Genomic DNA, 14,574 nt, shown 5'->3' with positions numbered 1-14,574 from the left:
TCTGGAGACAGTTCCCATTTTTTGTGGCTCGTCCTCAGGTGGAGATGTCCTTTCTCTGAAAATGTCCCCATTTTTACTGTGTCAAAAGTGAAATAATATTTAATGTACTAGATATTGCACATGCTTATTATTATTTCAATTTTTTTTAAATACAACATGGCATATATTATGCCATTTCTTATTATTTTGTTTATTTTATTTTATTTATTTATTTTAATTGTTATAACAGAAAAAAAAAAGTCAAGACAGAACATATTATGTACAGGGATGTAAAGGCCTCATTGTTATAACCAAAGTCATAGATTTATTTAATTCCAAATTTCAACTAGATAAAAAAAGTTTGTCAAGTCAAACTTTAAGTTGGAATTAAGCACGGAGGTAGTAATATGCCTGGTTTTAATTTCAGAAATGTGGTCATCTTATCATGTGGCTAAGCCTCTCAGATGTATAAAGTTCAGAGGTGACTGTTTGCAGAGACTTTCGTGAAGCTAATCATTAGCCGTATGGAAGGTGAACTTACTGAACAGGTTATTTGATCAATCGTTAATTTCACTGGCACACAATGAAATTTCCCTAATTTTCATTATTTCATCCCCATTTGTGATTAAGGGGATTGAGGGTCATTTGGCTAGTGTTTATCCAGTAGTGCGCTCTGTTTGAGCTAACTAGCAGCTTAGCTGAGCCGTCTTCAATGAGGGAAAGTTAGACTTTGACAGGCTTTGGGAACTTTTCCTCAAACTTCATCCTGACAACTTTCTACCTCCAATGATATCCATTCAAAGTTACGCTTTTTTTGAACTCGGGACGTCATGAAAACCCATTTTCAACTGTAACTGTATATTTTTCCCCGAACGAACCTGTCATAATTGTAATAAACCCCACACCGTATTATTCCCTTATTACCTGTATAATCCAATTCCAGAGGGATCCTATTAGAGCTGCAAACAAGCAGCCACGAAATGACTCTAACTGCACATATTGGAAACCTCTGCAGTGCTAAGATAAGCCTATTTGGTTTGCCTTATACCATTCAAGCTGTTCACAGGGCTTTTCCTCCTCGTACCCTCTGAACCGTGAGGTTGAAACTCAGATTGCTCATTTGTATCCCTGGAAACCAATGCACACTTGTTTACATTCTGACACTGACTAGTGCCCTGAATGATCTCAGTGATAGCTTTACCTGCAGATGCTTGTTACTTGTGCTTGCAGAAGCTGACTGGTTCAATAGAATGAATCTCCTTTAGGTCTCTGTACTAAATATAATGCTTTCTTGTAAAATTGAGGTTAATTATTTGCTGTGTACTTAACTTACATTTAGTGCTCCAGTTTTCTCTCTAAGTTTGACAAAATAAAAGTTCTGTAGCATAAATGGCTCTAAAATGCTTCTCTACATTGCTAGTATTTAAATAGCTTTTATAGTCATTATGGTTTAAAGGTCGAAGGTTGTTGTGTTTAAAAATGAAGTTTTACAACATTTTTCGGCCATATAATGTAATACAGTGATTATTAAAATCAATAAAGATCTTACAGCAAAAAGACTTGAATTACACTAAAATGCCTTTTACTTGCTCTCTCTCTCTCTCTCTATATATATATATTAACTATCAATGAGATGACAGAAAACATGTAGTAGATTGTGTACAACAGTTTTCAGCAATCATATTCATAATTTAGAGGCCTTTAACCCATTATAAGCAATTATTGATGCAATTTAAATTAATAGGGTTTTTTCTTGCTCTATCAACACCTAATGTGTTCATTCTACTCATATCCGCTTAAACAAACACAGTAGTAGATCGATGTTGTTGATTCAAAAGTGAATTAGGAGGACGATTATTCATAGTCATGGCATTTCCGCAAAACAATGTTTAAACAAAATATGTTGGCATTTTATTATCAGGACGAGTAATACAATTAGTCCAGTGAAGTGTCAGGTAGCGCACGGGGAGCTGTGAGATGAACACTGACCTTTTACAGCAGAACAGAGATGGGAAGAGCAGAGAATAGAGAACTCCCTTCATATCTAATGGTTTCATGTTTTAATGAAGCATCTAATTTACTGTGAGAGTCCTTATAAAGACCTGGAGAATTGTGCCAGTAACAGGTAGGCTATATAACGATATTATGCATTATTATGATAAAATTGCCATGTCCGTTGAGCTCTATTGTGCTAACCTTATCAAAACACGAGGTAGCCTTTACAGTGCTTCAAACAGCAGAATTACATTTAAATATAGTTATAATAAATAATCTACCAGGCCATTAAATCTGTTATTGTTATAGAGAACTGTTCCGTGGATAATGTGGGAATATATATTCACTACCATTCAAAATGTTTTTGAAAGAGTTCTCTTCTGCTCACTAAGGCCACACTTTAATATAAAAATACAGTAAAAATAGTAATATTGTGAAATATGATTACAATTTAAAATAACCATTTTCAATTTTAATATATTTTAATATGTAATGTATTCCTGTGATGACAAAGCTGACTTTTCAGTATCATTACTCTTCAGAGTCACATGATCCTTCAGAAATCATTCTAATATGCTGATTTTCTGCTCAAGAAACATTTTTATGAATGGATTTTGAAATAAAATAAAACAAATTTTATTATGAAATAAAATAAAATACTATCTAAATGAAAGGAATTTTTTTAATAGAATGTCAAACAAGTAAAAAAAAAAAAATAAAATAAAATAAAGCATGCTTTCTGAATGAAAGTTCTTTTCTTTTTTTTTTTTGTTTAACCACCAAACCCATATATCCATAATTTTATATCAGCCACAAGGTGGCGCCCAATTATTATAATATAGAAGTTCCTCCTGTTCTCATGCTAGCAACTCTCTGTATTGGTAAATTGTATGAATAGATCACAGACAAGATGGGTCTTAGGTTACTAGGCAGTAATTTGCTTCTACCTTCCTTAAATAAGCAGATACCCCTAACAATATTCAGAAAGCTTCTAAATCAGATATTAGCTATTCACTCCAAGTGTGCATTAAACTGGCTAGCAGGCAGCAGGAATGAATAAACAACAATAAATATACAAACTCTCACACTGTCTTCTCAATGTGATAGTGTGACCGGTTGTTTAATATGAACAGCTGCTTTGTATGTCCAGTCAGATATTTTTAGGAGTGACAAGCACAGAAAATAACTAGCACACAAGATCTCAAAAGGACAGCTCAGGCTATCACTCCACTCCACACTGTTGATGACCAGGTAGGATCAAACATGCTTGTTTAATCCTGAAATTCTAATCCTGATGTCTTTACTTTTCTAAAAGTTTTTTTTTTTTTTCATTTTTCATAATAGATTGATCACATGGTTCTTACAATGAAGCCTGCATGGATAGCTGTGCTTTGTGTGCTAATGGCAGCCAGACTGAGTGTCTCTCTGGAGGAGGACACGGAGCTGGCTGAGCAAGATGGCAAGGAACGTTGTGCCCGCTGGATGAGGGGTGTTCCTGGCACTCCAGGGTTCGATGGCATCCCCGGGCAGGACGGACGTGATGGGCGCGAGGGAGAAAAGGGAGATAATGGAGAGCCAGGTGATTTATTTACAGACTGTTAATAGTATTAAAGGGATAGTACACCCAAAAATGAAAATTCTGTCATTAATTACTCACCCTCATTTCGCTCCAAACCCATAAGACCTTAAAATATTTTTGATGAAATCCGAGAAGTTTCTGACCCTGAATAGACAGCAATGCAACTGACATGTTCAAGGCCCAGAAAGATAGTAAGGACATCGTTAAAATAGTCCATGTGACATCAGTGGTTTAACCATAGTGTTATGAAGCTTAATAAGATCATTATTTTTGTTTTCTTTGCGCACAAAAAGTATACTTGCAGCTTTGTAAAATTACGGTTGAACCACTGATGTCACACGGACTATTTTAAAGATATTCTTACTACCTTTCTGGGCCTTGAACTTGTCAGCTGTCTATGGAGGGTAAGAAAGCTCTCAGATCTCATCCAAAATATCTTAATTTGTGTTCTGAAGATGAAAGAAGGTCTTACAGATTTGGAACAACATGAGGGTGAGTAATTAATGACAGAATTTTCATTTTTGGCTGAATTATCCTATTAAGTGCCCACAAAAAGTATTTTCACACATAAACCATACTTTAATGTTAATATCTAAATGAACACTAATTGGATTAAGTATAGTTCATCGAAAATCACAGTATGATAAAGTAAAAAAAATTAGGTATAAAATATAAATGTATAAGTGGCTGTCAAATACGTAAGTGTAAATACCCTCAGAGAGTAGTTGAAAAACTGACATAAAATCCATCATGAAATATTTCAGTTTCGGGTCTGTGCATCTGCCTGTGATCATAAAACATGCAGATCAATTTGACCTGCAAATATCGTAATTATAGAAATTGTAGAAATTTTGTCCATACATTCCACAAACACATTGGAGTGTTGGCACTTTTGCAAGCATGTTCATGACCCTAAATGAGAAAATCATCACTGGTATTTCCGACAACTAAAACAACTAAATGATCTCACCTTTTTTGATTGGCTTACTTTAGTGAACATACCTTTATGGATTCTTCTCAGTTAACAATATAAAAGGTTTGTCTGCAAAAAAAAACCACAACTATTCAATTATCTTTGTCAAGGCCCCAAGGGACCGAATGGAGAGCCAGGTGAAGCAGGGGACGAGGGACCTGCAGGAAAAAGAGGATTTCCTGGAAACCCCGGTCTGAAAGGAGAAAGTGGAGAGGGTTCCTTCCCCTACCGCTCTGCTTTTAGCATGGGACTCACAGGTAAAACCAGCTCGGCAAGTAGAGCTCCCATCCGCTTCACTAAAGCCTTCTACAATGAGCAGCACCACTACGACGACATCTCCGGAAAGTTTCGCTGTGCCATCCCTGGGATCTATTACTTTACATATCATCTTACCATCAATGGGAAGGAGACCAAGGTAGCTATGTTTAAAAACGGCCAGACAGTGGCCTTTACACTTGACCAGTTCCACAATGGAAATCTGGATCAGGCCTCCGGAGGGGTGATTTTAAATCTGTCTGCTGGAGATGAGGTTTGGCTACAGTTGTATGACGACGTATTTGATGCAGGGATTTATGCAGATACCAACAACGACTCCACCTTCACTGGCTTCCTTTTGACTCCTAAAATCTTAAGCAACCCAACTGACAACCGCAGACGCTGACACTGTTTATGTGGATGTATTTGTATCCACATGTTCACTTAATCTCACGGAACAATCAGTCAGTTTAATGCAGCATGAAGAGATTATTTGCTGTGTGTGTCTGTGTTTGATACTGTCATAAGCCCTGTCATTTTTAGATTTATAGGCCAGATATGTTCATAGGGAGTCTGGCTGCCCACCCGCTAAACATGTCACATCTAGCCAACTGGCTTCCTCTCAGTACAGCAGTTGGTGTGCAGTTTAGCATGCTTCATCCTCGCTGATATTTTAATCAATGTTCAAGGTCAGAGACCACCATACGTGCTGAGATATGACCTTATAATTATATTTTACTTGCAATCTTGCAGGAGCTCTTTAATCACCATTTGTATGCTATAGTTTTTAATGAACCAAACTAGCATGACAGCTGTTGAGTATTTATATTTATTAATGTTTATTAAAAGTATTCTCAGGCTAATGAAGGTATTTGTGTCACAGCTTGGACTGTGCTCTAGATTTTGAAGAAACATCTTAATTGTGGAGTTTTAACATTTCTCTAAACTCCCAAGACAGTTAACTAAAAAAAATACATAAATATGGATTTTTATGCTAATTTGGTGCAGATTATTGTATTATCACTGACTGTTTGTGTGTTAGTAAGTTGAACGGTGAGATAATTAATCAGTTTTTAGTATTGCATTGCTCTGTGAATGACAATACAGTAGGATGGCATAATAAATCACTTGTCTGTGATAGCCCAATAAAATGTGAGCAACAACAGTTTCTACCAGCAGTTTTTTTAAATAATGTTATTTGATTTGAATTCATTGAAAAACTGTTTGTTAAATTAGGTAGTTTGTCAGTAGTAATAGTGCATTTGCAAATAAAAAAAGCTCAAAATCTTTAAAGCTTTTATTTGAAACATTCAAAGAAAAACATCTTTCAATATGCAAACAAATCACAAAGCATCAATTTGGCGATTTAAAAAAGAATACAAATAAGCAAGGGTCCCAGAAATTCATTAAATATTAACTTGAAGGGAAATTGGTGAGTGAATTTACAAAGAAAAAGCCAAACTGGGAGAGGTTACAGTATATTCAAGTACACTATTCACCTTTTACATACTTTGTTTTGTGTAATTTTCCCTCCACAAAGATACAAAGAGCTATTTCAAGTGCTCCTCTAGTAGAATATCTCTCCTAGAGATGCTGCAACACACAATCTGATTACAGGGGCTTAAAGAATCAGCAAGAAATCATAAGAATCAATTTTCTTTTCCCTATACAAGTGCTGTCAAACTCCAGAGCTAGGAAATTTCAGCAGCTCTCGAAAATATTGAGTGAACCAAGTGAAATCCTGTGAAAATGCGTGTGCACCTTTTCTACAAGTGTGCATTGCAATATTTATCTACAAAAATGTGTTCTGTCCTGATCTACTATTCTTTGCATACAAATGTCACAGGTATTTATTTATTTCTGTAGTCTCCATTGTAGGCACGGTGGTCATCCTGGCCAGGATACCGACCACCATATCCTCTCAGGACATCCTGAAAGCTAGTCGCTCCAGGTTCCTGGGGGCCGTATCCGGCATATGGATCCTCTTGTCCGCTCATGTAGTGCTCATATTGCTGCTGGTCATAGCCTGGGGCCTCAGGGTAGGACACTTCTCTATGCTGAGGGACCTGCTCACGGTGGGATGCTTCCTGGACTGGCTCCTCTTGAGGTGATGGACTAGCGGGTTCGGCCACCTCAGGTTCATAGCGGCGCAAGCGGCAGTTTCTGTCATACTCCGGGTCACAGTCAGGATCAGGTTCGATCACTCCATTCCTGGATCCATCGGCATTCAGGTGGGGCTCGTAGGGTTCGGTTGGATAGGACGGCTGTCTGTGCACAGAAGGACGGTGCTCGTTTTGGGAACCCAGTGGAAAGCACTCTTCATCATACCCAATGAAACAGTCATATCCCTCCTTGGTCTTCCCTCGGGGTCCCAAAGGATGTTGCGATTCCTCTGGTTGGTGCCTTGGAGGTTGGAGATGTGTAGGCAGGTGTCTTCGCAGGTCAGCCCCAGCAGATGCATCTCGGTGCATGGCATAAGGGTCACGACGAGGGCTTGGAGGTGCCCGCATGGCACCTGCTTCAGAGGCGGGCTCGTCCTTCAGATCTTTAGGAGACAGGCTGCCAAACCTTGTGGCTGTCAGAGGGTTGCAGTTATCCTCGTAGAGAGGGTTGCAGGGTCTCTCCAAGCCAGAAGATGGGGCTTCAAGGTTTCGTGAGGATGTCAGAGCAGCAGCATAAGCACAGTATGGGTCAACTCGAGGGTCACAATGGGGATAACGCAGGTACAGACCGGATGGTGCCTTCTGGACCTGATGAGGGACGCAGTGAGGATCAGTCTTAGGGTCACAGCCGAGATGGGCATAGGATGGGGCTACGGCAGCAGCGGGCTTGTATCCGTAAGCAGCACGGAGGTGGTACTGAAGACACTCAACATCTTCGGCGTCACAGATGCGCAACAGCTCGGCCCTCTGCTCGGCTGACAGGAAGGGTTGCACCAACGGAGAGTAGTAGTAACCAGAACGTGGGTCCTTCACCACAGGCGTGTGGATGTAGGCTGGGGCTTTGACTGGGGCTGGGGCTGGGGCAGGTGCAGGTGCAGCAGCTTTGACAGCGGCTGGGGCCGGAGCCATGTATGGGTAATATGAATATCCCTTCGAGTACAAGCAGTATGGGTCTCTGTAAGGGTCACAAGACTTGACTGGAGCAGGCATTGGTGCCTCAGCTTTGGGTTTGGGTCTGTTGGTGTACGAGGCCACGCAGTTTGGGTCATCAGACTCGGCACAAGATTTGTAGATGTCGCTAAGGTGCTGCATGTGCATCTTGTTGGAACGACGTGACTCAGCCCGATTCTTGTTCTGCAAGTATGCAAGATAGACGCGATCCAGCTCTGCAACCTGTAAGGTGACAATGAATGATTTTGATTCAGTATGTGGAATATACAACCAACACAAAACACATAAATAACTTCAGTCATCCCTGGTATTGAAATTCTGGGCCAATGTGGTACTGATATATTGTCCATCCTTAAAGTGATAGTTCAACCGAAAATTAAAATTTTGTCATGTCGTCCTTTGCAACAACTATGAACAACAATTCTTATAAGACCTGCAGGGGTGCTATGTTGTCCTGTTTAGTTTATAATATGCTGTACTCACTCCCTCTTGATTCCCATTGTCAGTGAAGTATTTGTACCAGCTCCAGAAGTCAGAGTGCTGCTTGTACCAACTGATGTTTCTCCTGTTGCGGATTAGTTTCTTTGGAACGGCTTCAACGCCTGCCTTTTCATCACTTCCATCTGGCAGAAACATTATGTGTTACTTCACTGTGCATATCTAACATTCAGATTAGATATACAACAGATAAATGAATTGGGACTCTATAAAGAAGCTGACAGAACAGGAGAACAAGCCATACTTACCATCTCCTTTTAAACGCTGGGTCACAGGGCCAGCCAACAGAAACTCTGTTTGAGAAGAGTAGAGGGGGAAAAAATGAGGGGGTCCAAGTCTCAACCAGATGTTGCATTTTTCAAAGACAGAGTAGAAAATGCTTACAGACAGTAAAGATCCAATGAGCTGAGGGCAGCAGGATGCGGTTTTACAAGTTTTTGGGGGAAGGGTAGGTGGTAATATACAGGGTATTGTAGGAAATTAATCTTCAAACAGCACACATCAGCACTTTCATGCCTGGCAGCAGGGGGCCGCAGTAACCAAGCTCCTCTACAAGCAAAAGCTATAAAATCTACAAAGGAAAGGAGCCTCTGAACCTACAGGTGAACCTAATTATCCTATCATCAGAAAAATGTATGAACTGACACTTTTTCCGTTTTATCGCTCTAAAGGTGACGTTCATCTCTGCTGGAATGGGGACGAGTGGATCATGGATGTCTTTACTGTGAGGTGACTGAATGGAGGAGGGAGAATCTCAGTGTCTTGTATGAGGGAGGTAAAGGAAATGTTGCTCTTTCAGAGTATCAGCAAGTTTATTTTTTATGAGCTTATAAACTGCTGCCACATCTGGAAACCTGGTGCACTTGAGTTTTGCTGACAACCGTTAATCATTTTACCTGCAGAGCAAAAACTGAAGACTTGGCACTTGATACCCCCTTGTTTGCTACAGGGCTTTTGGGGAAATTTCACTCAGAAGATACAAAGTCATTGAGTCAAGTAGCTTCTATCTGGCGTTTTATCATAGAACTACTAAAAAAGAAAGATTCATACTTAAAAAAAAAAAAAACAGCGCCAACTGTGAGGAAAACCAAAGGACAATTTTTAACATTAAAAAAATAATAATTTAAAAGTCTCACCTGGTAATAATAATGTCGCTAGCAGCAACACATGGAAGATGGAAGATCTTCTCAAATGAGCCATTCTTAACCTTCCTGACTCCTTTGGATAAACAAAATTATTTATAGCATTTAAATGTAGCATGTATTTTCATATTCATACTTTAACATGATGAACCTCTCAAGATGATAATAATAATAGCAAATGAGAATCGTTATAAGAGAGAATGTCCTATTGCCCCTTTATATTTGATTATCTAAATTAATACTAATATTTGACAATTTTAAGAGGAAGAAACTTCACTCTGTATGTTTAATTACCTGCACATTATTGGTTTTTACATTCTACAAATGCCTGTATACAAGGAAACATGTCATTTACACGTTCAAACATACAATTTTATGCTCTTTACGCTGTCTTACAATAATCCTGTTAATGTCGGTATTTTGCTTGTGCAGCTTTCAACTTTTTCAAACAAAAAGTTTGAAATATTTTCTTAAATATGGAACAATTAAAATGATCTTACTATCATTTAAAAAAAAAAGTTCAAATGTTTAAGAACTGTTAACATTTGGGGCACATCTGCATATTGGTAAAAGTAACTATAAGGGTTTTTGAAATGTAGAAATGTGCATTTGCTTCATAATCATACAAATGAAAAGACATGCAAAAGGGTTTGAGCTGTGTCTTACCTGTGTTAGGATGTGATGATGTGAACCCGCTGAGGAGAGGCCTTGAAGTTCAGCTCTACAGCTGACTGACTGGAAGAGGAAGGTGAGCCAAACCCCTTGTGTACTACAGACTCAACACACCCCTGTACACCGACTGGGCCACCGTTGAGAACCTGGCCACAATTTAAACCCAACCTTGATCATTAAAAACAAAAAGGTGCATCCCATAGGGCCAAGTACATGCTGCTTCCAGCCCTACGATTGGCCTTTTCTGGCCCAGCGAGTCAACCAATCAGATGTTGCAATTATAGACGCAAAAACAGGAGCAGAGAAAAGAACATCAACTGTTTTGTATTTAGAAGGTGAAGAAAAAATGCTGAAGGACAAAAATCAGGACATGAAGCTTCGCATTTTTGCAGTTGTTTTAGAACAGATGTAAAATAATATCACCTGTAATAATAATGTAGGCTATTTTGTGGATTTCTATATCTAAACTAGTTGCCTTCAAAATAGTGAATGCAATAAAATATACATTTGACGTGTATTTAATTAGTTTAGTATTGTAGCTTTCAGTTTCTAAATAAGTGTTTTTTGCTTTTTGAGCAATCCATATAATTTTTTTTTTTTTTAATCAAAATTCACAGGCCAAAATGTAGATGAGTTTGTTTCTTCTTCAGATTTAAAGATTTAAAATGATTTAGCATTATGTCACGTGCTAACCAATGAATCCAAACAGCTGATAAAAGCATCACAATAATCCACAAGCTGCATGGTTGTAATAAACAAATCTATCAAGATGTTTTAACTTCTAACCATTGCTTCCAGCTAAAATTCTCTATCTGTAATATTGCTTTCTCCAGTGAAAAATCATTTTGTTTGAATCAGGAGAGGAAGCACAGACCAAAACAGTCCTAAACAAATATGTCGGTGGATTTTGATGTGAGGGAACAATAGAGGATGGACTTTTTCACTGGAGGAAGTGTTATTATGGATAATAGACTTTTAAATTAAAGTGTTTTAATGATGAGTTTGTTTCTTATAAATGTGCAGCTTATCTTTTCACAATACATCAATTGATGGACTGGAGTCAAAAGAAATGTCAATTTCTTTTGGATTATGATATTTTTTATCAGCTGTTTGAACTCTCATTCTGACGGCACCCATTCATTGCAGAGGATCCATTGGTGAGCAAGTGATGAAACGCTAAAATACTCTAAATCTGTTCCAAAATGAGGAACAAACTCAAACTTGAATGGCCTGAGAGTGAGGACATGTTCAGCAAATTTACATTTTTTTGGGGAGAACTGTTTCTTTAAGTTGAGTATGATTGCAGGTCACCTTTAAGTCCATATAATAACGCAACTTCAGGGTTACCATCAACAGCTGGAAATGTACTATGCGTCTCTTTCAATTGGGGGAGGACGTGCCCATAAAAGTTTTGTCCGGACCCTGTAAATTCAAGTGACGGTGCTTGTTATCTTCAGCTAACAGAATAACGGAGATTAAACAAATCTAGTGGATATTCTCACAGAGTAAAAGCACTGAACCATCAACTGCAGCAAACAGGGTAAAACTCTTATGGGGAATTTTATCATACGCACATCTGCCAAGCACCAGCTCAATCCATCATCCCACAATTAACTGCGCAGAATGGCATTACAAGTGATCATTCACAATTAAAACCCTGTTTGTGATGTGGCGATACAGATTAGGAATTAATGTATGTCTTTTTTTAATTATCTGACTTGAATGATAACAGATTATTTTGTCTGTTCAGATATATCTGGGAGAAAAAAAAATATTTTGATGTCAGTGTAAAACATCTGTGCTGTAGTGGATGGCACATGTAATTATGCACCCTTACAGGTGTTCAGGAATCTGCAAAAACCTACAATCAGGGCTAGAAACAGATTTCAGCCTAGGGAAAAAACGTTTATAATAATTCCAACTTTTGACTCGGAATGTCTGGGGTTTTTAAAATGTGGAAACATCTGGAAAAAGGAAGACTTTGTATTGCACAAAAGTTTATTATTCAACTGAGAGTTAACAATGCAACATCACTCTTAAAGTGAAAAAAAGAAAAACACTTAAATGAACAACATTTTATACAATGGAGAAATCATATTTGTCCTCTTCATCACTGAATATCATCATCATCAAACAGATCTTCAAAATCTGTGGAGAAAAAAGAAGCATAAAAAGTTAATAGCACAAAACAAGGATTTTTTTTTACCTTTACATACAGTGCCTTTGATATAGCAAAATAAACCAGAATATGTAGAATAGCTTTTTTTAAATAATAATTTGCACAAATACCTCATCTAAAACATGCTGTTCTCAGTAAAAGGAGGGTATGAGCTCTTATCGGGGGTCTCTGGGTTATTTTCCATGAACCTTTCAAAAGGGCCCCCTGATAAAAAAAACCTGAATGACACGTGTTCAGCTACTTCAAGCGCTGCAGATGGATACAGAGCCTCTAAAGAGGGAAGACCTGCTGCGCTGGAGCCAATGAAGCCTAATAAAAGTGCTTTACATGGGCTCAGCTTCATACCCCCTTTACTCTTTTAACTGCCTGTTTTTAGGTCATCCTGTGCCAAGCTCAAACTACCTTTACTATCGCTATATAGAGCAGGCGGAAAAGTGTAAAAAAAATTGTAGAGTCTGCATGCTAAAGCACTTTGCACTATTCTGTTGCCAAGCAAACAAATAAAAACAGCAACTTCATTGAAAAATTTTTGCATAGAAATATAAATATATATATACACACACTGACAGTCAAAAGTTTGAAATAAATCATATTTTTAATGTTTTTAAGTCTCTTATGCTCACCAAGGCTGCATTTATTTGATCAAAAATACTGTAAAATAATAACTGTTTTTATTTTAATACATTTTAAAATTTAATTTAATCCAGTGATGCAAAGCATAATTTTTTTTTCAGCATCATTACTCCAGTCTTCAGTGTCACATGATCCTCTGGAAATCATTCTAATATGCTGATTTGCTGCTCAAAATATTTATTCTTATTTTCAGTGTTGAAAACAGTTGCGCTGCTTCATTTGTTTGCGGAAATCAATACTTTTATTAAGCACAATTGCATTCAATTGGTCAAAAGTGACAGGAAAGGCATTTAAAATGTACAAAATATTTTTATTTTATTTGTCTTTGAGCTTTCAATTCATCAAAAAAATCTTAGAAACACATGACAGTCCCCACAAAAATATGAAGCAGATTTCGACAACTGAATGATTCTACGGTTTTCAACATTGATTGGATCATGTGACAGTGACACTGAAGACTGGAGTAATGATGCTGAAAATTCAGGTTTGCCATCACAGAAATACATTACATTTTAAAATACATTAAAATAAATATAATGAGCATTATAGAAAAGGGGGGAAAATAAACATTAAAAACCTTAATTATTCCATAATTTTAACATAGAATTTAAAAATGGACATTTCCAGGCCTAGAAAAGTAAATAAATTTTGAAAAATAAAAATCAATGAAAGTTGCATGTTTTACTTTTCTCTAAAGCATTTTATATGTATATACAAATTAAAATATGTCCTAAGAATTTTCATTAAAATTATTTTTAGTAAAAACAGATCTAGTAATCTAGTAAAGGTCAAGGAAAGTAACCGATCCATGTACTTGTACAGCATCAAATATCTTTGCGAGTCTCACCGTTGAAAAAGTCTGAATGTACTGCCTTCTCATTGGCGGCCAGATCCATCAGCAGCCCAGTGCTGCCCCCTGCCTGTCAACACACAGCACTACAGCATTACTACAGCACCATTATACAACAGCCCTGTCAGATATTTACTAAAATTTACTATTTTAAGCGAACAAAGGCATACTGTTTTAGAACAAATATTACGCCATAAATATTTACTGAATAAATACTAATGGGATAATATGTGCATTAGAGGAAAATGCGCTTTAGTACTGTATAGAAGGAAAAAGTCACAGGAAAGTTAAGTTACGCTGTGGTTTACATAGATTTACTTGACATTATACATAAATCTGTTCGTTTGCATATACGTGATATTTATTAAGTGTATGTAAACTTAAACACACACGTTTTCAAATGTCTAATCACAGACCATCATACAAAAACATGTGTAAACACCGACCTCATCCAGGTCCACATATGGACCAGCTCCCTCAGGAAACATTTCATCAACTGCTGGCTTCATAACTTCAGCGCGATTACTTAAAAGTCAGCGGTAACGTTAAACAAATGTTGAAATTATGTATTTTTCAGCTCACTGTCACATTCACCAAAACAAACACTTCAGCGCTTCCCTCTGTTTCCGGTGCTGTTTCGATTCGCGATGTCCGATTCGTGAATGAATTGTTCTTTTGAGTCGAATCTTTTTAAACGAACCTGTTT

The 14,574-nt window shown here is 37.6% G+C and overlaps 3 protein-coding genes across 3 annotated transcripts; 1 reads left to right on the top strand and 2 right to left on the bottom strand.

Annotated features, from left to right (window-relative positions):
* Positions 1-2,855: 2,855 nt before the first annotated feature.
* On the top strand, positions 2,856-5,939 carry adipoqa (adiponectin, C1Q and collagen domain containing, a). Its single transcript, XM_058765731.1, has 3 exons — positions 2,856-3,225; positions 3,319-3,553; positions 4,637-5,939. The coding sequence occupies exons 2-3, from the start codon at positions 3,328-3,330 to the stop codon at positions 5,185-5,187; spliced, it is 777 nt and encodes a 258-aa protein (XP_058621714.1). The 5' UTR covers positions 2,856-3,225; positions 3,319-3,327; the 3' UTR covers positions 5,188-5,939.
* Positions 5,940-6,181: 242 nt separating this feature from the next.
* and1 (actinodin1) lies at positions 6,182-10,325 on the bottom strand. Its single transcript, XM_058765917.1, has 5 exons — positions 10,201-10,325; positions 9,529-9,610; positions 8,641-8,685; positions 8,378-8,517; positions 6,182-8,116 (listed from the first exon to the last, which is right to left on the bottom strand). The coding sequence occupies exons 2-5, from the start codon at positions 9,590-9,592 to the stop codon at positions 6,632-6,634; spliced, it is 1,734 nt and encodes a 577-aa protein (XP_058621900.1). The 5' UTR covers positions 9,593-9,610; positions 10,201-10,325; the 3' UTR covers positions 6,182-6,631.
* Positions 10,326-12,189: 1,864 nt separating this feature from the next.
* Positions 12,190-14,528, bottom strand: cops9 (COP9 signalosome subunit 9). Its single transcript, XM_058765704.1, has 3 exons — positions 14,315-14,528; positions 13,866-13,938; positions 12,190-12,354 (listed from the first exon to the last, which is right to left on the bottom strand). The coding sequence occupies exons 1-3, from the start codon at positions 14,375-14,377 to the stop codon at positions 12,317-12,319; spliced, it is 174 nt and encodes a 57-aa protein (XP_058621687.1). The 5' UTR covers positions 14,378-14,528; the 3' UTR covers positions 12,190-12,316.
* Between the last annotated feature and the right edge of the window lie 46 nt (positions 14,529-14,574).

Source organism: Onychostoma macrolepis, chromosome 24 (assembly GCF_012432095.1).
Source record: "Onychostoma macrolepis isolate SWU-2019 chromosome 24, ASM1243209v1, whole genome shotgun sequence".
NCBI lineage: Eukaryota > Metazoa > Chordata > Actinopteri > Cypriniformes > Cyprinidae > Onychostoma > Onychostoma macrolepis.
This window is presented reverse-complemented; position numbering and strand designations above follow the sequence as displayed.